This window comes from Pieris napi, chromosome 16 (assembly GCF_905475465.1).
Source record: "Pieris napi chromosome 16, ilPieNapi1.2, whole genome shotgun sequence".
Classification (NCBI taxonomy): Eukaryota; Metazoa; Arthropoda; class Insecta; order Lepidoptera; family Pieridae; genus Pieris; species Pieris napi.
Genome location: NC_062249.1, coordinates 6,945,300 through 6,972,767, shown reverse-complemented (window position 1 = coordinate 6,972,767; position 27,468 = coordinate 6,945,300). Strand labels below are relative to the sequence as shown.

The following is a 27,468-nucleotide window of genomic DNA, read 5'->3' as shown; positions in this document are numbered from 1 at the left end:
GTTGAATCTACTAGGGTGTCTAATTAATGATCGATCTTAAAAAACTCTATCACTTGCGCAACTTTCAGTGTTTACTTCTTCGCCAACAACACCAATTTCCTCAGATTCAATAAATTCTTCACTTTCATGATCATTATGGGTTATGTTCTATGGAATTTTTAATTTGATGAAAAACATCTCAACAACTTGGACTAATAATTATTTAATGATTTCGTTATCAAATTATGTAGGTACACCGACACTGTTTCACAATATGTCTAGCCGTTATTACTTTAGCCAAAATTTGATGAAAAGATCTACACCGATCGAGCTGAAATTTTAACATGATATATAATCCGCATCAAGGATTGTTTTTATCTGTGTTTTTTTTTATTGTTTTTTATTTTTTTGTCCACAAGTATTGCAAAATTAAACTTATATGAAATGTATTCTTTGTTTTGTTTCTCATTTCTCAACCATTCAATTGCCTTTCCCATTAGGGATAAATTAATACCATCATCATCATCAACAATTATTCATGATTCAATCGCAATGTGCCACAGCGAAGCGAGTCAGGGTAGGTACAGGCTAGTATTTTCATATAAAAGGGATTTATTTAAAAAAAAAATTAACACTCCCAAAAGTTAAAGGTTTTGTAGTTTGTACTCGCTTCGGCAGTACATATACTATTAAAGGTTTTCCAACTGCAAAGTGCCGACAGCTGACAAAATAAAACAATTCTTGACAAATTAATGTTTGTCAAATTTGTAGGTCGCGCCGTATTGATTTTAAGTTTTAGATGTTTTGACTTTTGAGAATCAAAATAGAAAATAAGAATATAATAGTGCTAATATAAGTATTAAAGTTTGAGGTTTGATAATGTTCCAATAATATTGCATTGTTTAGTAGCCATGTAATAGACATCAATATCCCATCTTTATAGCAATGTCAACAAATGGAAACGGCGGTACTTATGCGCCACTGAAACAACTAGTATCGGATTCTGAATCCGAAGATGATCAAAAATTTCAAAATGCTCTTAAAATTAAGGCCTCAGAGAGTAGCAATTTGGATTACAACAGCGGTTTACAATCTTCTAAAAACTACAGTATGAGTGAGCTAGACGACTATAATACGAATCTCAATACAATGGAGAGTACAATGGATAATGTAAGCTTTTTACAATCTGATGTCGCTAATAAAATGTCTTTCCCTCGTAGATGCGCGTTTATAGCCTCAATACTACTTTGCCTCTTCACTGTTATTATTTTCTTATGGGGCATACCATGTTCAGATGTTGGTAGTTGTACAAATAATGAATGGCATGACAAAAGTACTAACTGGGAGTTACCTTATGATGAAATAGAGCTCTCTGGTGCTGTGCAAGTTGTTGATGGAGCTATTCCTAAAACTAAGAATCTTATTTTCATATACCGTGGAAATCATATGAAAGATAACAAAAACAATAATGATAATGTTAATGGTGTCTTACTCATTGTTGGGAATACTGGTAAAGTTGGATGGTACACTCGTGAAACTAGAATACCAATGGAAATTAATTGTAACCTTCTAGATGTCAATAAGGATAATCAGAAAGACTGTATAGTATCAGGAACAGAAGGATTACTTGCTGCGTTAAATCCTTTATCTGGTACTTATTACTGGTACATTCATAAACAAGGAAAAGTATTTAGCAAAATTGTGTCCATTGACTTCCCTATTATTATAAAGGATATGGATAAGGATAAAGTAACTGATTTGGCAACAGTAGCAACTGTTTATCCAAGCTTAAACCACAATTCCCTTCTCATCATATCAGGTGCAACAGGAAATATCATTGGTGATCCAATGACTATTGATAATTGCTTATCAGTAAAACTACTTTCTGAAACTGGAAATATCACTTACATTTGTAAAAATGGATCTTCTGAGGCAGTACGTCAAATCATCTACCCAGAATTATATAAAAAACTCTTAAAACTAGACCACTTTACCAATGATACAACATCAGGATCATTTTCATCAAAAAAGATAAATTTAAGTTTGAAGAAAAGTATTGGCAACACAAAACAAATATTCACAAATGGACCTGGTAAACTAAAAGTGGAAAATTATGGTGACTGTCCAACAACATGTAAAGTAAATTTGAAATTATTATTAGAAAGAAATGGAACAACAAATGTTACTTGGGAATACACTGCCAATCACGTGTTTGCAATGAAGCCCAGTTATTTTGCTTTCCCAAACTCTATTCGGGGATTTGTTTTAAAATTATGACAGTGGAATAGTGCACACCTTGCTAAGGGTGCACTCAAATTCGATGAGATAAGGTATAATGTGCTGAATACAAGCCCAAAAAATCCTTATGACATATTTTATCACCGGCCAACTGTTAACATTGAATCTATATCATCATTCATAAAATATGACAACTTTGTGGCCCATGACATATCAGAACGAATAGTATTGGTTGCATTTGATAAACTGCAAACTTATATACATGTTAACGTCAGCCAAACAGATATTCTACAAATATGTGTAAGAGGCCAAATGAATTCCAATGCCCCTTTACCTACTTGCCAACCTGATTTAGAATATCAGGAAAGATCCCTAACTATAGCAGATCTAGATGGTGACCAATCTCATGAGTTGATCTCATACTATAGTACATTTATGGCTCCTGAAGCCTATGATACAAAAAAGGAAAGGGCCTATAATAGTTGGCATTTGACATCAACTGTGAGAGTTATCCAACTTGAAACTGAATTGCCGAAACTCTTTGTTGCTGAAAACTAAAGTAATTGCTTCCTATATTTAGCTTGTGTGTTTTCTAGTCAAAAATTCAAAATATTTAATCAAAGACCAAGTTTAACTTTGTATTAATCCTGATAATTCTAGAACTAATATTTAAAATTTATTACTTAATGTACTCTGTAGCTATAGACTCGGAAAACATATGTGTGATATTTTTATGATAATTAAATTGAAATATGTTTAATAAATTAATGTTAGATCTTAATATTTAATTAATAGTTGTGTTCAAACTGCAAATATATCATCATTTAGAAAATATAAATAAATTGTTTTATTTATATATACTGTAACCTTAAGCCGGTTGCAGATCGAAAACTAAGCTATGCCAAGGCTAAACTAAGCTATGCCAAGCAAGCTAGGCTAAGCTAAGCTAGAAATAAATAGCGTGCAGACCAACAACTAAGCCAAATCTCAGTCAGTACGGCGAAGGATGTGCAAAGGGTGTGCGGGGTAGCGGGAGGGGCTTAGCTTAGCTCGTGTAGCTGCGCATCGGCATACACAACTAACTTAGCTTCGCATATTTTAGTTAGCTCACATAGCTTAGTTCGCATAGTTTGCAGTCTGCACACAAGTATGTAAAACTGCGTCAGCTATGCGAGCTAAGCTAAACTAACTTAGCTTAGCTCTTGGTCTGCAACCCGTAAATATTGGTATACTTAAAACTTACTACAAATTAGTTAGCAATAATTAGGTTGTCTGTGATATTGTGTTGATTAATTCATTGTATAGCTACTAAGAGGTTTCGACGACGCTCGGCGAAGATAGTCTGGAAAATTCATGCATTAACGATTTCCATGCTACAAGAAAATATAATTATAATAAAAGGTGATAATGGTACTAACTAATTCTGATAATTAAATACACAGCCAACTAGTAAGTTTGCAATTTTTTTTATTATATCATATTCGTCGAACAACTTTTTCAACTATAATTATTACAAAGTGGATTATTCTCCTTGGAGAAAAAGTTCAATCAATCAATAAATATGTTTATTTAAGTAAACAAAATATTGAAGGCGTCACAATACACATTTAACTATTTAAAATAATATTAAGCTGTAGGGGTTTATTCTGCCATCTGTTTTAAGCAGCGAGAAACGTTAGCATTTTTTGGGCATTTTTTATCTAACATCTTGAAATCAAGCGTTATTTTACTTTGTTTCAATAGATGGCGTAACTCTACAACTTTTAATACAGTTCAACGAAAGAAGGAATAGTATTGAAGGTCATATGTAAATTAATAAAACCCATAGATACAATTTAATATTGTTTATTAAAATAATATTCGTTCAACTGAACACAAGACATGGGTCCAGACCTAATAATTGAGTTTTCTAATTTGACAAATTTTCCCTACAAAAAAATAATAATAGTTGGCTTAATGCCGTCTGTCTTTACCATCTTAACAATAAAAACAACCTATAAAATCTATCAACATAAAGGTTTAAGAGCTTTAAGAGGTATAGGACATAAGCCCAATGTTCAATTTGGCACAGATTATAAATTTACTGTCCATTACATTGCGAACTGTTTTGGCACATGCCGCACCACGTTTATATAAAAAAACGAAAATAATTCTTTTTCTGAACATAAAATATCCGAAATTATAAAATTTCAATTAGAAAAACTTAAACGTACTTTTACGGAAAAAGCTACATTACATAAAAATATACAGTACCCATAATAATTCCAGTATTGCACAACATTATATTCATGCAAAGTCAATCTGATTTGAAGTGTATATATCCTGTAGTTTATTCGTCAACGATTTCCCAATAAGTCAATGCAAAATTTTTGATTTCATTCATAATTTTGTTATTCTGTTCGATATTGTCATCAACAACGTTAAACTTCTTAATAATAACAATAAAAAAATTAATTAACAAAAAAGTTGTGGATAACGAACATTCGTGGGCACATTTAAATACAATAGTAAATGCAATTTCACCAGAGAATGTCTAAATTCAATTACAAAGTTATGTACATTTAACTCTTGAAATAAGTTATACACAGGATATGTAAGGAAAGAGTCGGTATTTCAACTAATATTTTAAAATTTCCTTTGTTTATATAGCAGTAATATGAATATGTAAGTAGAATAGTACACTTATCTCTAATATGACACAGTTAGTAAACCTACTTTATACAATTACCGCATGTACTTACACATAATATACACTAATATTTCGTAACTAATGCTCTTCTATATAAACTGTAAAATTTATTAAAAAAAAATCTCAAAGTGAAAACATAAAATTCATCCTTTTATAATAACATGCCGATGTCGATAAAAGAGCATTTTCTATGAAATATCATAAACCACTCATACAATGTGCCTATTCTAACCTAAGACAGTCTAACGATTCCGCACAACGGAAAAACAGTTGCCCTTCGCGTTACCTTAAAATATTATCATACATACACGAAGGACTATAAACTAAACTCTAAAACTATCTGGAACCTTCAAGTGCAGGCCGTTGAGGTTAGGATTGTTAATCTGTGAGAGAGCAAATTGGCGAGTAACGCCATCTGTCCACAGATAATGTGTCAAGACATCAAATCCATAATAAAAAAATAATACATTTAGAATTTTATGTGTAAGTATAAAGTAAAGGCCATAACCACTTTTAACTATAATGTAACAAATACATAATTGCAACTTTTCGACATTCGAAAGATTCTGTATCTGTTCTGATGCCTTACAAATATAAACTTGGTCCATAGATCTAAGAAACTAGTATAAGTAATAGTAAGAAACATGAATATCAGTAACAAAAACAATAAACGTTAACACATTCTCTATGAACAGGAAATAACGACTGTGCGATTCGACATCAAACGGTAAAAATATCCGAACTTATGAGTCCAAAACTAAAAATGGCGGCGTTTGCCCACGTCAATTATAATGGCACGAGAAGGCGTGACTAGTCTGATGACATCTTAGACTAGGATTGCCATTTGTCAAAAACTAAAACTAATAAAAAATAGCGCTTATGGTTTGCTTTCAATATGCAATTGAAATACTAATAATAACATATTAAAATGCTAATCATTTTATGTATGCACAATTTTCTAGACAAAGGATTATAACAATAGAGGAAATAAGGTCGAATAATGAAATGTAAAAATGGCAACTTTGCATTGGACTCAAGTTTGGAAAGAGAAAAGGAAATTATGTCAAAGTGCTTATAAATCTGAGATCAGTTGAAATGACTGTTATCGGGACTAATGTGGTAATGTTAAGATATATTTTACAATAATTTTTCGAATACAAGATTATATTAATGTACATTTGCTTACAGAACGGCATGTTTTTCAGAAATACCTCACATGGGGTCGGGTTTACTGTTAGGCCAGAAAGCTTAAAAATCTACTTTATATTGTAAAAAGAATATGTTTGATTTCTAAGCTGAATTAAAAATAAATGTTCACACATATGGGTATTCCTAAAAAGCATAAAAGACCCGTTTGGATTAGCACCCGATTATAACCTTTGAATAACGCTGTAACCAGAGTTTGTTTCTTGGTACCTTTTATCACAACCAAGTTCCGGACCAAACAAACAGATGGCATTGAACACAACACTTTACGACTGATCACAGCAAAGGTCCAGAGAACGCAACATATACTCAATAATGACTTTGATATGATGGAAACAAGTGCGAATAAACGTCTCATTACTACCCACATATCTTTCGAAAATATTTATATTAACGCAATTGACAAACTTTAATCAATCGATATAAGACTACAAATATGATACTTGTTGACTTATGTCGATGGAGATAATTTGACAATTGTAACACATCATTTGCAATCATGTCAAGATATGTGGACAATAGTTGCATACGAATCAAAGTCATCCGAGGGTATACGTTAAAACAGTCAATTCACAATTTACGCCGGTCCACGTTCAGTCGCATTCGTGCGTCGGCTGGCACCGGACGTCCACCACTATGACACAGATATCACTTCATGTCCCGGCCTAGCTTGCGCAGCGCGCGGCCACGTTTGGGAAGTTAATTGATTCACGGAAAGGGGGTTATTCGCATCCCGGGGATTCGTCCCGACAGGATTGCGGGGCGGAGGGGGCGGATCCGAGGCCGGTGAAGCAAGAGAAGAAAGAGCGCTCAGCCCTCCGGGGCTCGACGCTGAGTTGAGAGGAGTGTCTGCCTCGTCACTGGAGGCGTCGGACATCTCCTCCAGTTTGACATCCTCCTCAGAACAGGGGGACTGGGGCGTCTGCATGGGCAGGGGGACGGTCCCTCCGGCCGCTGCGAGGGCTTCCATGTACCGCACGCACTTCTTCTTCCGCCTGAAATGTTGCCAATTAGTCGGTTAACTTTAATGAATAAACTGTTTATAATTAATACGATCGACAATACAGTAATAGTTTTCATAATAATATTTTGTATTACAAGTATAGTGTATTTCGACTTCGTTTTCCTAATCGAACCATGCTCATCTTTATTTAAATAGTTCTGACGGATGATCGTAATAATTTACAAGGTTGAGATTACAAACCACTACTGTACGTCAAAAAACTCTTCTACTTTTTAGAAACGACCTACGACAAAAACAAAATAGTTAACTAAAACCATGCGAAAGAAATTGTTAAAGAAACACACAAAATACTAATTGACGCTCATGCCGCATAAGAAAAAAACAAAAAAACATCGAATTCGAATACGGAACAACGACGAGACATTTCTACACTTAAATAAATGTTTTAAGCAAATCTTCAATATTTATTGAAACTAAAAAAGCATTCAACAATTTGCTAAACAAAAATTTTACACATACTACGTGTACATGTTAAAACTGCATTAAAAATAGAAATTTGAAATCAATGTAACACACAAGCATTTGCCTCAAAGCTAAAAATTGTCTAGCTGATGAGTCAAATGTTATAAAAACAACAAACGATTCAAAGACCATGCCACAAAAGCGATGTCCAACTCGCGCACTACAAACTGACCGTGTTTCCAGCGGCGGTGGTTGGCCGGCACTAGAGGTTCACATACGTGGGTTCCTGTGGGGGGCTTCCGACCAGGCTGGCGGGCGGAAGAGGCGTTGCCGGCTCTGGTCGGAGAAGCCCTAACCCACCTGATACCATTACACTACTTGACTCGGGACTAGATCGCGAAAACGAGATGGGAAAGGTTATACCAGAGAGAAATTAGGAAGATTAGGACAGTGATTATATAAAAGGGGGTTAGTCGAAAGGAATTGTGACAAGGCACGTTAGAAGTTTATCAGTAGAGTAGTTTTGAAGAGGAGTCAAGTGGCGTTTGGTAACGTAAAAATAGTTGGATAGTAATTATACCAATAGTGCCAGCAGAATCCAGCATCGATCCGTGAGAAGCGGCAATCATGAGTGGAAAAAACATTTCGATAAGTAACAGTTTCGATAAAACACTTAACTTACTGCTATATATTTCTCAATGACCCTTATAAACGAGCTATATTCAGAAAATGTGTCAAGATTTTTTTGAAAGCTTTTGTCGACAAATGATTGCCCCATCTCTGATCTTATTAACAACTATCTTCTCTAGACCTATAACTACATGTTCCACACTTTGTCTACTTTCAAAAAAATCTATATCGGTTCATTCTACTTCTTATTTCTTTGTGAAAAGACACATTTTCTGAATTAGCGTCGCATAATTCGAAAAACCCTTAATGCTAAGAGCCGCGCGTAACAATTTGACAGCTTCTTTCAACGAAATAATAATACGTCTAACTAAATATTCAATCGCAATAGGCTATAAAAACAAAATATGTTACGACCAGGCTCGCCTTGGCCAAGTGTGAATAAAATAAAGACAAACATAAGCCAAGTCTTTCCACATAGAAACAATATAAATTGAAATAAAAACCGAGAAACGTGAGAGTATCAAGATATTTGGTTTTGAAAGCAAATAAAAAGAGAAATGTCAAACCCACCTGCAAGGTTTGCACCACTGGTTCTGTTGATCGAGACCGTATCTCGCTCGACATTTCTTTAAGTTATTACCTGAAATTTTATATGTTAAGAGTTAAGACATATACAGAACATTTTCAAAGGTAAATTAAAGCTTTTTGAATAGGTAATTATTGCAAATTAAAAATATTTTGAGAGCAAATTAAAGGGCCTGTACAGAAAATGCGGTAATGACAATTTTAATTTTATAAAGGCGACTTTATTGAGACGCCAGTGAGGCCAAAAAAACTGAATTATAACTAAGCATCTTAAAATAAGGCTAAACTAGAAATAACTAAGGCGCATGCACCAAACACCAGCCTCCTCATTAATCATGCAAGGTGGGATCGGGAAAAATGAAATAAAAGGGTAAAACGGAAAAAACATTGGTTTAAAAATAGCACTCTACTCGCATCGAAACAAAAACACTAACTACGATACAAGTCGAAACAAAATCACAAATAAAGTTGACGCTCATAAGCAAATTGAAGCAGAATAGGTTCTTCGGAATCAAAATAAATGTATATTATTTTGGCCAATATCATTGTATAACACCGCAGACACAGAAGCGTCGGCTTTCGTTCAAGTCGGACCCGGCGTCCCTTCTCCCAGTCCTGACGTGGCATAACAGGACCTCTTCATGCATACGGCACTTCACACTACTCCTTAGCATACTCGCATAGATCAAGAAGGCTGTCCCAGCCTTTATTTTGTACATCAACACTCCCTGCGAAGCAATTACTCATGTGTTCAATATGACTGTTGTCGATAAACATGCACGCTCCCCGTAATCATAGGCGCACGGAGCAGGAAAGCCAAAAACCGGGACAACCTTCGAAGGAGTGCCACTTAAATCAGGGTTGTTCTCATAAGTAGCATTGTAATTACAAAAGAACAAAATAAATAAATGCCATAAATATTAAATAAAAATGCTCATTAACTACAACCTTGTACCCCTTCAACCATAGACATTCGGCAATATTTCTACATCGCTCCGTTGATTTGGAGCGAAGTTCAAAGCAATTGAACTCATGGGTGCGGCCAGGAGGGGAGGAGGCGGGAGAGGGCAACCGACGTCTCTAGCTAATCCTTCATTAATTGACTTCATTAACTGAGCCTGAGCGTCGAGAATTACGTGCGAGACGTCTGTTGACCATGTCAGGAAATCAGGAATTGCGGCCGAGTAATATGTTAATGTTTCCTTTATTGTCTGATTATCGAGGAATAAGGAAGGACCGCGGATGGGATTGGCTGCAGTCGTTGAAAGGCAATACCTCCATCGGTTGTCTCCTGCTTTCGTTTCCTCTTCTTGCCCCTTTGCGTATTAGCCCTAGACGACCAATCGGGATAGAGCTGCATGTGCAGTTGGCGTTCACGCCGCGCCAACTCGTAATACTTGGCTTGTTCCTCGCGGCCAAGGGCATGCCACTGTACGAACGCCGCAATATGGAAAGAAAAGAGAATTCACATCGACGGTGGTTCGCGACCGCGCCCTAAGCTGGTGCTAGAAAAACAGCCCGCAGTGAGCCCCATAAATTTTGAACGTACGCCCCAGTAATGAGAATGGCCAATTGTTCCTCACAGAACCTATTCTGCGGTCGGTCGTCGCGCTTCGACACAGATCAAACCAATATAGTTTCCGATCGTTCGGGGATTTAGGAGCACGAGTACACCACTCGACGACTACAGTACACAGAACACGCAACAGCTAGCGCGCGCGGGGCGGCGTCTCAGGGCCTGGGGCCGAACGAGGCCCCGCGCGCGTCCCGACTTGGTGAACAACGGTTCCGGCCGCTTTTCTAGCACAGGCACCATCGGCCGCCGTACTAACACATTAGAGAACACGCACACACGCACACTCACATACAGGGACGGGTGAGGGGTGAGCGAGCCGGTTAGTTGTGTTAGGAGCCCTGGAGCCCGGAGGGCAAGCGGCCCCGGGGCGAGTTAGTGGGAGTGGCTCCGGAAGGGAGGGTAAAGCGAGTGTACACAAGCGTCGACGTGACAACCCATCCCGCGTGTCGGGTCCACGACCAAGGTCCAATACCTCCCAGTTCGGCGGGACCGCGGTCCTTTTTCCGTTTTTTCTTTTTGGAACCGTAACCGTAGTTGTCCCTGGCGCTCCAACCGGGGTATAGCTGCATATGGAGCTGTCTCTCTTGTCTCGCTTTCTCATAGTACTTTGCTTGCTCCTCGCGACTCAACGAGTGCCACTGCGTTCAATGTTATTTAGTTAACCCCATCCATGTACAGACAGCGATTGTGGCTCTTGTTAGGAATATGATTAAACCCACAAGTTAGACCCAGCAGCTCTTACACAATATTCATCAATATAGAATCAAAAAGTATGATTATACCCTTTTAAAAATAAGTTATGAGTAAGATGATACGCAGTGTTTATGTAAACATTTTTGCGCATTAAGCTAAAAGTATCGTGGTCTATTTGCTGGGTCTATCTTGGCATGTTTCTTTCTTGGAAGCGTAACGGCGCAGTTCTCAGAAGACTGCCGAGGCTAACCACAGATTATTATTTGCAGTTGGAACACTTCGATAATCGCTTTGAAGTAATCACTTTTTGTTAAACATTTAATAAAATATTTTTGTTCTTTTACTTCAAATTTTGTTGTTGTATGTAGGCGACATACGAATAAAAATAACAATAATAAGAGTGACAAAAAAAGCATTTTAAAGTTACAAATTTGAAAGCATTTCGAAATATCCCAACTGCTTCTGGAATAAAACTGTGTAAGTTACTTATTATTCAATACATCTATAATAGATTGCAGATATGGCCACGGCGGCCGAGTCATTGTCTTGCGACTCGAGTCCGTTGTTTACACGATCAGTGTCGGACGATTAGGGCTGCCAACTTCAGGGTTGTACAAAAATATAACTACTTAAGTAACTTAAATTCTACATACATCTGTTTAAAAAAAGCCATGTTTATGACCCACTTTAGACCAAGTATTTGTATCATTTTTAACAGAGTAATCGTAATAGCTTAACCGTGTGTAATGAATATGAAGAGTATATTTTGTTGAGTAATTTGCAACCCATTTGTTCTTTATAGCTTTACAATTAAACTGGTTGGCAACCCTACTCTAATCACGAACCGTATTCCTAACAAGATTCACAATGAGCACATCATAACAGAAACTCTGAAATGCTTCTAGGAATAAATGAACAGGTGTGAAAAATCAAATCATTAAAATAAACAGAACGACAATACTATATGGACACTGTTAATTTTAATCTGTCAAAATCCTTACTATTGTTTTTTATTTAAACCATTTTGAACGAAACAGGATTTTCTTATTAAAAGTGTTCATAAAGTTTGGTATTTTCAGACATTGTTGATTTTTGCTAATTCCTGTTAGATAAAAGTTTATTAATATGGTAAAGTATTATTAAATGATTACAATATTTCGAAACATATTAAAACATATCCAGGGCACTTGTTTATTTATTTTTGAGTATATTTATACAAGTTTTTGAATTTTGTATTTTCACTTCGTTTATCAAACGGAAAAAGTCCGTTTTTTTTTTGTTGTTGCATTTTTTTGCGAATTATCTTAACATTAGAAGCAAAAACCATCAATCACCAATCAACTTACCCGTCTACCAAGTATTTGGTTGATGGCCGCCGATTCCTTGAGCGTACATTCAGCCACCACCTTCGCCCGCATCTCTTTCATATAGAGCATGAAAGCGTTCAATGGTTTCTTTATATGAGGCTTCTTGTTCTGTTCTTTGCTGTTATTGCTGCTCTGCTCTGACGATTTGTCGCTGGAGCTGCTTTTCTCTTGTGACCTGGAAATTTTAGTTGCTTATAAGTAAGAGTATATATATTTTTATATATTTATTTTTAAGCAATTTTAAAGGAACACGTATAGAAGACAACACTTAAACGATATACCAAGTCAAAACAGATAACCTACATTGTTAAACAAAATATACGAAACAGAAATCAAAAAAACTTTAGAGGTGTCAAGGGACACCCGGATGGAACGAAATTCCTTTCGATTAATTTATATGTTAATTGGTATCATAACAGTATGATAGATTTTCTCGACACCAATCTTACGACGAAAAAAAAAAACCAACATCACGAGGCGGTCACCCATCCAAGTACTGACCTCGCCCGACGTTGCTTAACTTCGGTGATCGGACGAGAACCGGTGTATTACAATAGCAAATAGCAAAAAAGTGTTGTGACAACTTTTCGTAAGAATTTTTCCGCCTAGCCCCCGTTCACAACGCGCGATAAGGAACTTCGTTCCAACAAGTTCTGTGCATAAAAATTCTTAAATTGTTTTATTTAAAATAATAAATAACGCTGCAACCTTTTCAGGTCTGTGCCTTACATTTCTGTATCTGTTTCATGATAAATTGTTAATCTAATAGACAAGTAGGTGATCAGCCTCCTGTGCCTGACGCACGCCATCGACTTTTTGGGTCTAAGGCAAGGCGGTTTTCTCACGATGTTTTCCTTCACCGTTCAAGCGACTATGAAATGCGCACATAGAAAGAAAGTCCATGGTGCATAGCCGACCGAACCTACGACCTCAGGGATGAGAGTCGCACGCTGAAGCCACTAGGTCAACACTGCTCGACGAAACAAACCACAACTTAATGTTTTAAAGAAAAAAGAGATTGATACTACTTCTTAATTAAGTCAGTCTTTCCGCTTCCTAAAATATTTCACACTTTAGAAGGTGAAAAACGTCTACATCTTCATAAACTGTTAGAATACAATTTTTCGGTAACAAAGTCATAAGAAGATATATCCCAGGCTTCTGATGTAGAACTGTTTTTAAGGAACCTCTGACTTCAAAGTAACATTTTATGTGTACATAAAAATGGGATTAAATTATTAGCAGGGACTTGTCTTATTATACCACTTTTTTTAGTCTTAAGTGTTTAAAAGTGAAACAAATAGACAAAAACAGAGTGCTACCACTCATTAGAGACTAAGTATTGAGCACTGTCTTATGTCAAATATCTTATTAATTAGGTTAGAGTTAAATTATCTACTTATTAGTCTAAATCATAATGTTCAATGACGTCTCAATAAGGACATTTTTTTAAATAAAGAATAATGCGTTTATGTACGTTGAAAACAAAATCTTTTAAAGTCTATGCCTGCTATCGTTAAAAGGTATTTAAAAGTTACGTAGTAACATAACATAATCATGCCCTTACGGTAATTTTCCATAGAATTAGATGAACTCTAAAATATTATTCGAAATTTAAAAGATATTTCTTAAAGCGCACTATCTACCCAAAATTAATTAACTAAAACGGACGGCGCATCAATTATCGTATAGATAAACGATTAATCTGTAATCGAATGTCAAAACTCGACATCGATAATCGGTTAACATAACGAGTTAGGTGTTAACGACAGAGACAATAAACCATGCTGCGTCCGGTTGGGAATAGACGAGTTTCCGGTCGCGCACTTGTCTCTTTAAATTTAGTTTGACGTTCGAAAATTGAATTTGTGACGATTATTTTATATGAATTGAATGTTGGTATTTCGATCGATATTTATTATAATTTTTGTATCAAAATGATTATGTATTAAAAATAATTTAATGTACTACTTAGCATATAGAACAATAAATTATTTTTAATAACTTTGTACTAAAATTTTTCTTAAATTTATTTTATTCGACATATTTAAATGACATTTTAAAATTTCTATTTTATATCGGTACACGCTATAAATCTTAGTAAACTAAAAGTTAAAATTAATAATCACAAGCGAAACAAGAATCTTAAATAACGACTTCCGGCCTGCGCCCGCGCCGGTCTCAGGAATAGAGTCGATAAAATATATTGTCACTGAGATAAGGGTGTTCGTACACTTCAAGACTGACCAGCAAGTAGAAATATACCCCAATAGTTTTTTTATTGTCTTCCAGAGACACGAACTTATGGTTAGCGGGTCATATTACGTTTATTATTGGGCGCTAGACTATGAAGGCTGGTATGTGGATCCTCTTGAGAGCCAATTGACAACCTAAACTGAACCATATCGTTAATCTTTCATCCAATAAATTGGCCAGTTTAGATTTCAATTTAAAAGTAGTTTTTTAAGCAAAAAAATACGAATAACGACATTTAAAGTTTTATTTGTGTGTTAAACATTATGTCATTAATTATTTTCTGTATTTTTAATTACATGATTGTTCATTGGTGGCGCCACATTCGCAGCTTACGTCTCGCTCATTTTGCCGATGTCTTAGGCTTAAACCAAGACTAAATTTGACTTCGGGCGAATTTCTCTACATACGAAGGTAAGTGATGAACTTATCATAGTTCGTTTTAAGTCTCGTTTTCTGAATCTATTCATTATTTCGTTGTTCCATATTGTTTTACAGTACAATTTTCTTAGATAAAATACAGTGTGTATAAACCCTTATGAGAACGTCAAATATAGACTTTTGATTACTTCTGAGAACACAAAATGAATGCGCCACTTCCTTTAGAAGAAAAATGAAAATTTCTAAAAAGTCACAACTGAAATAGCTTTATCGTTCAGGATAAATAGTTTCCGTATCTGTAATATGAAAATTGTCTATGGTTAGAAATATAATATAATCTACTTATTTTGACTTTTTATTGTCAAAATATTTTTAGCCAGCCTCACTTTTTAATGTTCTTTTTTTAAATTGTATTTTATTACGGTCAACGACAATCGCATTGGTAAGATATTTTGTGTATATTTTTGAATATGAATGCGCTTATGCGAAAGCTTGGGTACTGTCAAGCCGAAAAGTTTGGACAATTTGTATTAACTTTTCTCAAATAATTACCATAGCAGCCATATCTTATATCGATATATTATAAAGGCAACTATATTAAATTTACTAACTACGTCTGAATTTTTTTATTACATGTTAGTTAATTATTTACCAAAACTTACATAATAAAATGCTTGTCGAAATGCAATATTAAAACAAAGGATAACCCCAGAATCCGTTATCGTATTTATCTCCGTATGTTATCTTGATCTCGCGACTGTACCCGTTAGTCCACGTCTCATATATCATCTTAATTAAATTTCTCCGCCAGCAGCTTATTTACATGATTGTACCTGGGCCTTTTATGTATGGGGTGCGTTGTCAAATATAGCGAGTTTATGAGCGGAGCGTAAGCGTGAAGATACGTTTAAATATTGATGAAATAAAATTTAAAATAGACTATCGAATATATATTATATCAATAGAGGAAGTTTTTTATGGAGAGAAATATTGGAAAAATTGCACGGAAAAACCATGTCGTTAAACACAATGTTAATAAATGTTTTCAGTGTTTGAACCGCTATGTATTTGAATAATTTAGTTTTATGTAGTACTTAGGTCATTACTCCGGAAAAGCGAAGTCTTTATGGGGTAGTGTTGCGAACGATCCATACGTTGGTTTGTAGCTACGAAAATTGGTAAGTAAAAAATCATATTAAGGCGAAACGGAGTTCGTAGGAGTAGCTAGTATTAAATTAAATCTTTTTTTTATATTTATCAGGGGGCAATCGGGCAGGAGGCTCGCTTGATGTTAAGTGATACCGCCGCCCATAGACACATTGCCAGAGGGTTCGCAAGTGCGTTGCCGGCCTTTTAAGTTAGCCAAGTTTTTTGCAGACACTTATTTAATATATTTTAAACCAAGGTGTCCCCTTATATCAAAGAGATTATCTTATTAATGACAAAACTTGTAATCTTGCCTTGCATTCAAGTTCAAAATAGATATAGTAGTACTAAACTCTGTCAATTATTAATTATTTTACTTTTACTTAGTAAAAAGTTATACACACAAAACTTTAACAATCATACTATTTTTAACAGCGATTATAACCTTTTTAACAGCGATTATAACCGCTAACAGAGGCACCGCACAAGCTGTAGCGGTTATTGTGTATGTTTGAGCGACACAACTTGTATTAAACGAGTGACGAGTTGAAAGGTGTAAGATTACAAATAACATGCCATCGACTCGTTTCATATGAAATATTAATTTTTATTGTACTTTGAAATGATACATTCAAAGTTTAAATAACGTATACAAGGTAAGCTGAGGTTTAGACGCGGTTTTTAATAAATTTTTTCACAGGGCGAACTCGAAATTAATACAACACATCCGAATTAGGTAGTTAAATGTATTTAATATATTTTCTTGATATTTTCCTTTCGTAAATGTTAGAACCTTTTTGTATAATTGTATTTTGTTATAATAATTAAAAAACTCAAACAGAAAATAACTTTATTCATATAGGTAAACAAGTATACTTATGAACGTTGACAGAAAAGATGTTAATTTGACTCTAAATTTACATTTACTACCAGTTCGCAAGTCAAGGGCGTAGAGCGGGCAAGAAATTCTCCACCACTCTTTTTAATCACTAAGTTTTGAATCACACAAATTCTTTGAACTGGAGCAAATCAATCCCAAGGATCATTTCATTTAATTTGTGTTAGCTTTAGGATTACGAAATAAATATAAAAAAAGGTCTGCATCTGTTTTTCTGCCTTAAATGATTAGCCATTTGTGGCAACTAAAAAATATGCTTGCCGGGAATTAACCCATGACCTTATCCAACCACTAAGTCACGCAGGCGGTAATGAATGAATGATTGCTGTTTGAAATTATTTTATCAACCAAAAAAGGAATTTAGTATTGAATTCCAAATGCGAGAAAATCAAAATGCGTTCGTGGGAATCGTACATGTTAATTAGACTAAGTAAGATTCTTTGATAGCAATTACTAGCATTAGCGAACTGACTTGCTAAATACTTACATATCATTGTTTGAAAATAATGTAAAAAGTTTTTGACACAAGACGGTCGAAATATATATCATTGATAATACAATTAAAATCAGTGGCGATAGAACCTTTTTAGGTCTGGGCCTCAGATTTTTGTATCTGAATTATGGTCATTTGTAATAGGCAAGTAGGTGATCAGCCTCCTGTGCCTGAAACACGCCGTCGACTTTTTGGGTCTAAGGCAAGTCGGTTACCTCATGATTTTCTTCAACGTTCGAGCGAATGTTAAATGCGTTGAAAGAAAGTCCATTGGTGCACAGCCGGGGATCGAACCTACAACTGGATTCACACGCTGAAGCCTCTACACTGCTCTTATACATTATATGAACATAAATTTTACACGACTGATTCAAATTTATGCAAGATTGTTTATACATATATGTATTTAATTTATTTATGTTACATGCAATTTATTATTCATAATAATTATGTATTTTAGAACTTTAAATATATATTGGTGGTTTGATTGATGTATGATTCAGTCTTTATCTTGCAATCAGTCAGCTAGACTATGAGCAGATGTGTTGAGAGCTGTTAGACGTTCAGAGCAAAATCTCCATCGAGACTGCTCCTCTCTTTCAACCGTGTCTATCAAGACTTAGGATTTGTCGCCTTTTAAGCCTATTTATTAGGTCCGGTATGGTTAAAGTATGGTTATCTTATAAAGTAACACGAAAATATTTCAAATTAAAAATATATTGAATACCGTTGAGCAAAGATTTTAGCAAAAATGTGTCCGGTATATGTCGAATTTTATACGGAAATTTTAATGTAAGTAATATTTATTATTATCCATTACGCATTGTGTATATCTAAGGGGTGATTTTATCGCTCGTATCAGTCGCTATTACACGCTCACCCTGTAGATCTGATAAGATAAGCTGACAGATGCTAGGGCGAATTATGTTTTACATTTTTATCGCTTTTACTATTTAAGGGCGGGATGCGACGCTTTTGGGGGTACTTAAGTCGCTTAAAATTTTAAACCAGTGAAAAAATCGGTAATAAAAAACATTCAAGAGACACATCAAGGAAGTTCTAAAAGCAAGCAGAGTGTAAAAACTATAACTGTTTAATAAGCACACTAGAATACGTAAGTATAAGTACAATACTGTAGAAAAATCCCTAAAGAAAACGCTTCCCGCTTAAGACGTTTCGTCTGTAAAAGCGTCATTTTGTGTATAAGTGAACTTTAAAGAGATTTTAGCGCAATTTCGTTTAGCGCCATCTCGTGTTTACATATGCAAACACTCTTTCACTGATGATATAGACAAAGTATATGTCGAAATGAACGTTTTGCAGTTGAAATTCCTGAATTTTATTCCACTACTAGCTGATCCGGCAAACGTCGTTTTGCCATGTTTATCATTTATAATACAAAATAGGGGTTGATCGTAGAGGGGTGAAAATTAGGGGTTGTATGTATTTTTTAATGCTGTATCATAAAAAAATAAAAATTTAAAATTTTGTCTAAAAAATAAAAATAAAAATTTAGGGGTGGACTACCCCTAACATTTAGGGGGATGAAAAATAGATGTTGGCCGATTCTCATAGATACCGGATAAGCACAAAAAATTTCATCAAAATCGGTCAAGCCGTTTCGGAGGAGTATAGCAACGAAAACTGTGACACGAGAATTCTATATATTAGATTACGTTTCACATTAAAAAAAATAGGCGCTACAACCTTTTTAGTTCTGGGTCTCGAATATCTGTTTCATGTTCATTTGTCTTTCTAATCGACAAGAAGGCGATCAGAATTTTGTTTCTGATGCCGTAGAAGTTTTGAGTTTATATGCCGGTTTCGACACGATGTTTGTATTTTGGAGCGAGTACTAAATGCGAATATACAAAGTCTACTACCTACTAAGGCCAACACTGTTCACGCTATATTGCTGTATTTATAATAATAATAATAAAAACTTTATTAATGACAGAAAGGTTTGTGACAGAAATCATAAATCGCTAGTCCCAACACTAGGGAGGCCCTGTGTTGTGGGTAACTAGAAAACAATTATTTCGTGGTACCTACATGTTAAAATTAGTTTAAAAATGTGATATGAAAAAATGATAATAAAAAATAAAAAATACCAATAATAGTTATAAATTTAGTGTTACGTATGAAGTGAATGAGTGAGTGTGTGAATATGTGAGTTTGCGCATGTATTTGAGAATGTAGCTGAAAGTTGTTATGATCGTGCACTGTGTCTGTGTTTATGAAACCTCAAAGTCATACCAAGATATGTAGTAATGCCTCTGTGGATTCGAAATCCAATTTGGCTAGTGTAGTTTCTATGTGACTCGCTAATTTATATCTGGATAGTTTTACGATCTCAGAGTCCATAGATTTGGAGATTTTGTTATAAAGGAAGGGGCCCCTAAATGTAAATACTTGAAATCATTGTATAACATAGGTTACTTTGTCCTAATATCAGACCCAGGTAGTAATTATTCATTTGGCACACGTCTCTAATAATACAGCGATCGTTTCGTCCGTTTGTCGTGTGGATTACAAATTAGTAGATGTAGGGTGATCTTTGTGATAAAGTTAAATAGGTGGGTGGTAAAATGCCCGTGACAGTTTTACATTATAAAAATAATTTAAAACAATTATAGGGTAGTAATATTAACAATTATTTTAAAAAACTTCTAAAAGTTTACTACAGAAGAGTATGTAGGTACTTAACAATACAGGAATATTTTATTAGAGAGGAGTATCACCTGATGTTAAGTAATACCGCCGCCCGTGGCCCACTCACATTGGCTCGTAACTGCTGGCCTTTTAAAAATTGGTACACCTTTTTTGGAAGGACCCAAAGTCGAATTTGTTTGCAAACCAAATAGTGGTGGTGCGCGGCAAAAACTGCCTAAGAAACGCTCAGTTGTTCATCAAACTAGTTTTTCTGTCCCTAGTTAAAAGACAAGTGTCTGTATTGCAAATGCAACAATGCCTTTTGGTAAAATAAATATATTATTATTATATTAGCTATTTTTTTGTACGATTTGTAACATATGTATGAATCCTTACGTTACGTAAGTTTAATTCTTATACATACTTAAAAAATGAATGCAATATAACTTTTACCGACTTAAAACAAAAGATGAGGTTACGAATTCAACGTGAATTCGTTTAGAATAAGAATAATTTTCATCCTATTTATTGAAATTTAAATAATTTATAAACTGGATGAAACCTGGCTTATCAATTCGAATCCATGCCGCCATAATCGTAATATTGCCAACGTGACTGGCTATCGAATTGTGTGCGCGTACGCATTTATGGATATATTAGCTAATTTTATAGTTCATAGAACGTGTTTGAGACGGTTTTAACATTCAGAAAAATATATAACATATAACTTACGAAAATAAAAGTATCAGGTTTTATTAATCACAAAGAGATATTTATTTCAATATTTCGTGATTAAAATTTAAGTGCGGAAAAATGAAGTCCGAAAGGTAAATAACAAAGTTTTATAACATATGGGGTTGAAGATTATGCTAAATATTTATCAATCACAAAATATTGGTTGTTTGTAAAGTAGGTTTACGATCGAGATGTTTACGTGATAACGTCTTATTGGTGATATAAGTTTTTGGGAAGTAAGGAATTAATGAAGATAACAATTTTTTCAAATTTTAAATTACATCTATCGTTTTATTCACACTTTTGATGATAAATTTCGAGTGTAAAATGACAAGTTTACTTATTCGACTATGATATACATTTTTCTTCATACATTCACGGAATGACTGGCAGCGCTCGAGATGAGACGGGAGATCGGTCCGTCTCTCTCTCGTTATACCTGCGATCGCGCTCGTGAGGTTTTGGTGTGACACAAGTTTCTGAACATGTCACCCGACTAAAACGATTTTAAAGACGTTATCACGTCAAAAAATAAATATAACTTACCTTGAATGGTGCGTAAAGAGGTCTGACTTTGAGGGTGGTGGAGGCACTAACGCGGGTCCCAATCCGAGCCCTAGGCCTCCGCCTAATGTCGGCGAAAACCGGTACAATTCACTGCAATAAAATATAATGATTTTAATAGCTTAGACTTTCACAATATCAAATTAAAACAAAAAGTTTCAAGTCGAAACAGCTTAAGTGTATCTGTTGAAGGGCGTTGGAAGTTGATTACAAAAAATTTGTTTATTAATTCGGCTAAAGTTACACGTTTTATATTAATTAAATTTGTTTAATGCAACTTGGAGAAGGATTGGACCTTACCTTGATAGACTAGAGGTGCTGATGGGTAGCGACGTTGGGTACGGACTTCGAAACCCGCTCGCTGCCGACGATATTGGATACATACTAGGCGTGTGCCTGAAATATTTAAACACTATTTATAATGCCTTTTAAAATAGCTCTAACTGTTTTTAAACCTTAGATCTCGCTCTCTATGGTTTCTGTAAAAATTGACAGAAACACTTTTAACGATTGACATTTGACAGCTGTCACTATTGACGTAATTATTAATACTATTCAAATTCAAAACGAATACTGCAGCAGCTATAAGGAAGAGCAGTGTTGGCCTAGTGGCTGTGCACCAATGTGACTTTCTATGTGCGCAATTATCACTAGGTGGTACGGTGAAGGAAAACATCGAGAGGAAACCAGTATGCCTTCAACTCAAATACGGGACGGTATGAGTCGGTCACGACGTCCTGTATTTAAGTCAGCAGTGCACAGACAGGCTGATCAGAACTGCATTTGCCCCATGAGACAATTTGGACTTTGAAAACACATTTAAATTGTTAGTATAAATATTTTATATGTAATTTTTGTAGGTTAAGATGTATACGAACCACGAGGCAGCGACTTGTGACATCTCTGGACTAAGCATGGGGTAAGGGTAGGCCCCACCCGGGAAGGGGTACATTGGCGTCCGCGCCAGACCCGCCGCTAGAATAAATCAACTAATATTAATCATATGTACATGTTTATCATATTAGTTAATAAATACATATCAATCAATTATGAATCAAGCAACTGAAACTAAGATAATAAACTTTTTAGAATTTAGAAGTTAGTTCATCACTATCACCAACTATCAGGAATATTAATGGTCTAAGATCCCGCTATACAACGACCTTCACCGAGATGCTTATTTAATGAAACTTATTTTATATATAATTTAATATGTCAATAAATATAATCCATATGGGTTGCCTAGCAAATTTCAGTCCAGAGTATTTTTAATTAATTTAAAAAAAAAATATTTTTTTAAACATTTCACCGGTATGATTATTAGATAAATTCTATACCAATCCAAAGTATGAAGCCCATAGAATATGCAAAAGTTAGCTTGTTTTTAATCAATTAATTATTTATGTGTATATTTTTTATGTGACACTAAAGTATATATACATCTTTAGTATAAAAGAAGGTTATAGTGATACATATATAATACTACCCTGATTAAAAATATTGATTGAAAAAAGTTCAAAAAACTTACTACATGCTAATTATTAAAAAAAATTTTTTTTTTAATATTAATTAAACATACTCTGGACTGAAATTTGCTAGGCAACCCATATGGATTATATTTATTGACATATTAAATTAAATATAAAATAAGTTTCATTAAATAAGCATCTCGGTGAAGGTCGTTGTATAGCGGGATCTTATACTATAAAAGACTCACCAAGTTTGGAATCTATCTGGTATGGCGGCGGGATACCCATATGCGCGGGTGGTGGTTGCCCCAACTCCCCCCCGGGACAGAATAAGGACAAGCTGCTACCTGCTGGTAACCCCATTTTCCCCGCCTGTAACAAATGCATAATAAATTAAAATTATTGTAAAATGTTAAAAATATTATAAAAATTATGTTTGATAATAATTAATGCGAACAGTATTTATTAGGTAAAAGAAACAGATTATGTATTTATTGATTATAAGTAGGGCTCATCCCTGACCTATTCTATGGTAGCCCGTCAAGCCCAAACCTGATTTCTGGTTGACGATCTCACAACTTGCATAAAATATTAACTTGTCCTCTTTATAGAATTCACTAAAAAGTGTACAAATTATGTAAGTAAATATTATGTAAGCGTATTAAATTTTAAAAACCTTAGCAAAATCTCGCACAAAAATACGCGGCCCCGAAGACATTATTAGTGACATTTTAAATGTCATTAATCGGCTACCTTTGAAATTATATTTTATAAAACGCCTCGAAAAAGTTTAGTATCGAAAAAACAAATTCAACTAAATACTCTTTCGTTAATGTAGAATAAAAAATCAAAAGTCAGTTGAATTTATAAAAATGTCGCATAAATTATCAAAAGAATAAAGTTCAATAGATCGAGCTAAACATTCGAGTAATGGTGAATGCGAACAAAACCGAATAGGGGGCATAGCAAGACGCGTCATTAGCAAGTAAATTGGCGCCCGGCGTATAAATTTCGTTCCCTCCAACGCCCAATTATGCAAAATGGCGCCCAACGAGCATCATCCAGACGCGCTGCAAGTACCTCACCTCTAATTAAACTGGGTCTTCTTTTCAGCACTTTATTATGCGAAATAAACGACAGTATCGCGGCTGACACTAAAGCTTAAATTAATTATGGCTCTCATTGGGCACTGTGTGCGTTTTGTTAAACTGTTTCGAATGAAAACTGATTATAATTACGCAATAGAACTCTGGAGTGAGAGGGTGAAAAATAACACTCGTAAATCGCACTGACTCTAACACATACTTGTAAGAAACTCTATAGCGAAAATTAATTACAAGCAGAACTCTTTCAATCTATTTTCATCATCTTAACAAGATGTCGTGTTGTATAGTCTATGGCTATTCATTCTATGCTTCATAAATAAATGATTATACATTTATTTAGGGCTTCCCCTAAACCCGTTTTTAATAATTGAATTTAAAACGAAACTCGTTGACAATTCTTTCGTCGCTCCTTCCCATTCGAGCAGGAACTGCTTATTAAGACAATAATTACCACGAACAAAGACTCCACTAATTAATAATAAAACACGCACAAACAAAGCCCTCCATTCACGCTCGGGACAGCGGATAAAAAACGAAAAGAAAAAATAACCGAAACGGTGGTCGAAAAGCCTCGACATGCGAGGACGAACAAAAAAGCCCATAGACAATGATGACAGTCGAGACGCATAATGCGGGAGCAGAGCCCGTTCTTAATTTGAAAATATTTCCATAATAAGATTTGTCTATGGCGCGACTATTAACAAAAGGCCAAGCCGCTTTGTTCAAATGACAGCCTCGCGATAATTAAATACAAAAAAATTAACCCACGCAATTACTATGGCTACGATATCGTGGTCTCACAAGTTCCCTAGTTATTAGCTAAAGAACTTTACTCGTTAAAACTTGCGTTTTTGAAATTAGTAGGTTCACGTCTTTTCAGTTCTCAGCATGTATTGAGAAGGTCCCTAATGAAGGCCAGGTGGAGTGGCCGGCTATTGAAGGTACGTCAAGAGGGTAGTTATTGAAGTCGTATGAAAGCCGCGTGACGTCACCGCCACTCAAGCGACAAGCTCCAGTCGCTAATTGGAACTCGTGGCGATAGGACGCGAGAAATGTTACCTCAATCGACTAATACTTCAAATTTGAATGGGTTTGTTAACGAGCGGCCGGCTGAATGTTGCGAATGGAGTCGAGAGCGCGGTTAGCATTCGCTAACTAGGCGCGTTATACATGCTTATTTTTATTGCCTATTTCCGAGTTTGAATTTCGAAATGTCAATAATCTCTAGCTGTCGATGTCACAAAATTTCCCTTCAAAATGGAATTTCACGAGAGCTCCGGTTAAACGGGCCCACACAAGCGTACGGCGTACACCCCTTTAGTACGCCAATGCGGACGAAGTAGGGCGTAATATCTTGAGAGTTCGCCCCCGGGGTAGTGGGCGTGGAAGTAGGATGCTGCGTTGCTATGGCGACCATGTATAGGGGTGAGAGTACACGTGGCTGCGATGGTGTGGGTGCAAGGGGGAGCCTTGTGTTAGTATGAGTTAGTCTAGGTGTCAGACGACCTTGGAAGTTTTGGTCTACTTGCACTTCCCTTTTTATTTCCCTCTGTGACTGAGGAACTGACCTTGAAAAACGTGTCAGTGTAATTACGCTCTTCAATCTCTTACCTCGTTTTGTACGAACATCTGAGACTTTCAGTATTACCTTGAACGTACATTTTTTGTTCTATGCTTTCCTATCTTCTTCTTCAACGGTAAATGGTTTAACAACTAATCTTCATATCATGATAAAGCCGAAATCATTAATTTTCAATACTAATCTCATTCAGAATAAGCCGGAAATCTGCACGGAAATTCGCTGACGAGAAAGGCGGATCTTCGTTCAACCTAAATATACGTATATTCGCAAACAATCATTTCCTCGAAAGAATTGCTTAATAAGTTAGAAATTGAGTTTTATCGTTATTTTTTTTATATTGACAAAATTTTGAAAAACTACTAAGTGTATTCTTCTATTATTTTGACTTTCATTTGATAGTGGTATCAAATTTATTCAAAAAATAATACGTAAAATAAATAGTATTTAACTACAATTTGTACTACCTATGAAAGTTCTTCAGCTAAAAATGGAATACATACAAAAATTCAATATGAATTTTAATATATTAGTAACGCCTTATGCCTGAGCAAAATTTGCATAGTATCATTTCGAATTCCGCTGACCCATCCCAAAATTAATTTCGTTCGCATCCCTGTACCTATAGAGCCTCCGAGAAAGGTCAACAACCCCCAACCCTTGATACCCTTGGATTTGAATATTCTATTCCTTTTTAAGCCTCCCATTTTCCCGACTTAAACAAAAGGGAGTTTAATGTAATTTTGAATTTGCATTAAATATTTTTTGTAAAATTTTTATACATACAACGTTGCTACTTTTATCAGATTTGTTTGCTAAATAGAAATGCCTAGATTCTATCAACCACAAGATGCACTTTAAACAAGAGGTACTACTTGCTATGCTAATTAATGTATGAGCTAATTATATGTCAAGAACCAAAAAACGCCGATCAGCTAATATGAAGCTCATACATATTAAAATCAAATAAAATTATTTTTAAATTAATATATAAAGAGACTAAGGTCTTTTAAAAAAAATGCTTATGGCACACATTTTCATTCTCAAACTCAAAAAAACCCGAAGGAGGTTATCAATTCGGTGTTTTTTTTTCGTTTATATTGAACAATAATGTCAAATAACCTTACAAAACTGTATATAAACAAATAAAAATTAACCAATAGAAGATTCCAATTTCAAAAATAATTTATAATGGAATATATATATATTTTATTTTAATATTGATTTAATATATATTAACTTTGTATTGCAATACTCGTAATAGCAACATTACATTTTGCTTTATTCAAATATCAAATTGTAACAGCCATATTAAACCAAATTATACACTTAATGAGAAAGTCAACACGACGAAAAGCTCTATAAACGTTGAGGTATGATAATAATTTATTTTATTTATTGTATTTATTTATATAATGTCTACGTTGAAAGTTTTACGTTCACCACCACAAGATGTTTATACAATATTTATCGCAAAATCATCAAGTTTATCAACTAATACAGCTACAGTTATAGTTCAGACTCACGTTACTGAAGGCAATTGTTTTATACAAATTGGTTAACAGAGGTCAATTTCGAACAGTATATACGTAGATACTATGTTATATGTTAATGGACAAAATCAAATTGGTTGCGATTTTTTGCTTTTACATATTTTTGTTATTTTTTTAAAATTTATAATACTACAAAATGTAATTATTTTATTTGATCTAACACGCTGTTTTATTTTTTTATATATTATTTTTATTACTCTTTAATGTATAATATTCTACAGTTTCGATATTTGTAAATATGTGAGGAACA

The 27,468-nt window shown here is 34.8% G+C and overlaps 2 protein-coding genes across 9 annotated transcripts in view; one reads left to right on the top strand and one right to left on the bottom strand.

Moving 5' to 3' along the window:
• The first annotated feature begins 729 nt into the window (after positions 1-729).
• LOC125057320 (protein FAM234A) lies at positions 730-2,523 on the top strand. The gene has a single exon (XM_047660964.1). It carries the CDS (start codon positions 925-927, stop codon positions 2,254-2,256), a length of 1,332 nt encoding a protein of 443 aa, XP_047516920.1. The 5' UTR covers positions 730-924; the 3' UTR covers positions 2,257-2,523.
• A 1,523-nt stretch (positions 2,524-4,046) lies between these two features.
• LOC125057040 (protein pangolin, isoforms A/H/I/S) overlaps positions 4,047-27,468 on the bottom strand; it is a 124,218-nt gene continuing 100,796 nt past the window's right edge. For 2 of the 8 annotated variants that reach the window (XM_047660463.1, XM_047660464.1), the window contains 8 exons: positions 23,229-23,352; positions 22,390-22,486; positions 21,812-21,907; positions 21,494-21,604; positions 12,369-12,564; positions 10,802-10,967; positions 8,739-8,808; positions 4,047-7,107 (listed from right to left, as the gene is read on the bottom strand). In XM_047660463.1, coding sequence (XP_047516419.1) covers positions 6,747-7,107; positions 8,739-8,808; positions 10,802-10,967; positions 12,369-12,564; positions 21,494-21,604; positions 21,812-21,907; positions 22,390-22,486; positions 23,229-23,352 — 1,221 coding nt within the window. In that variant the 3' untranslated portion in view covers positions 4,047-6,746. Of the gene's footprint in view, positions 7,108-7,770; positions 7,928-8,734; positions 8,809-10,028; positions 10,183-10,801; positions 10,968-12,368; positions 12,565-21,493; positions 21,605-21,811; positions 21,908-22,389; positions 22,487-23,228; positions 23,353-27,468 lie in introns of those variants that run through there. The other 6 variants (XM_047660466.1, XM_047660467.1, XM_047660465.1 and 3 more) reach the window with 6 other exon arrangements.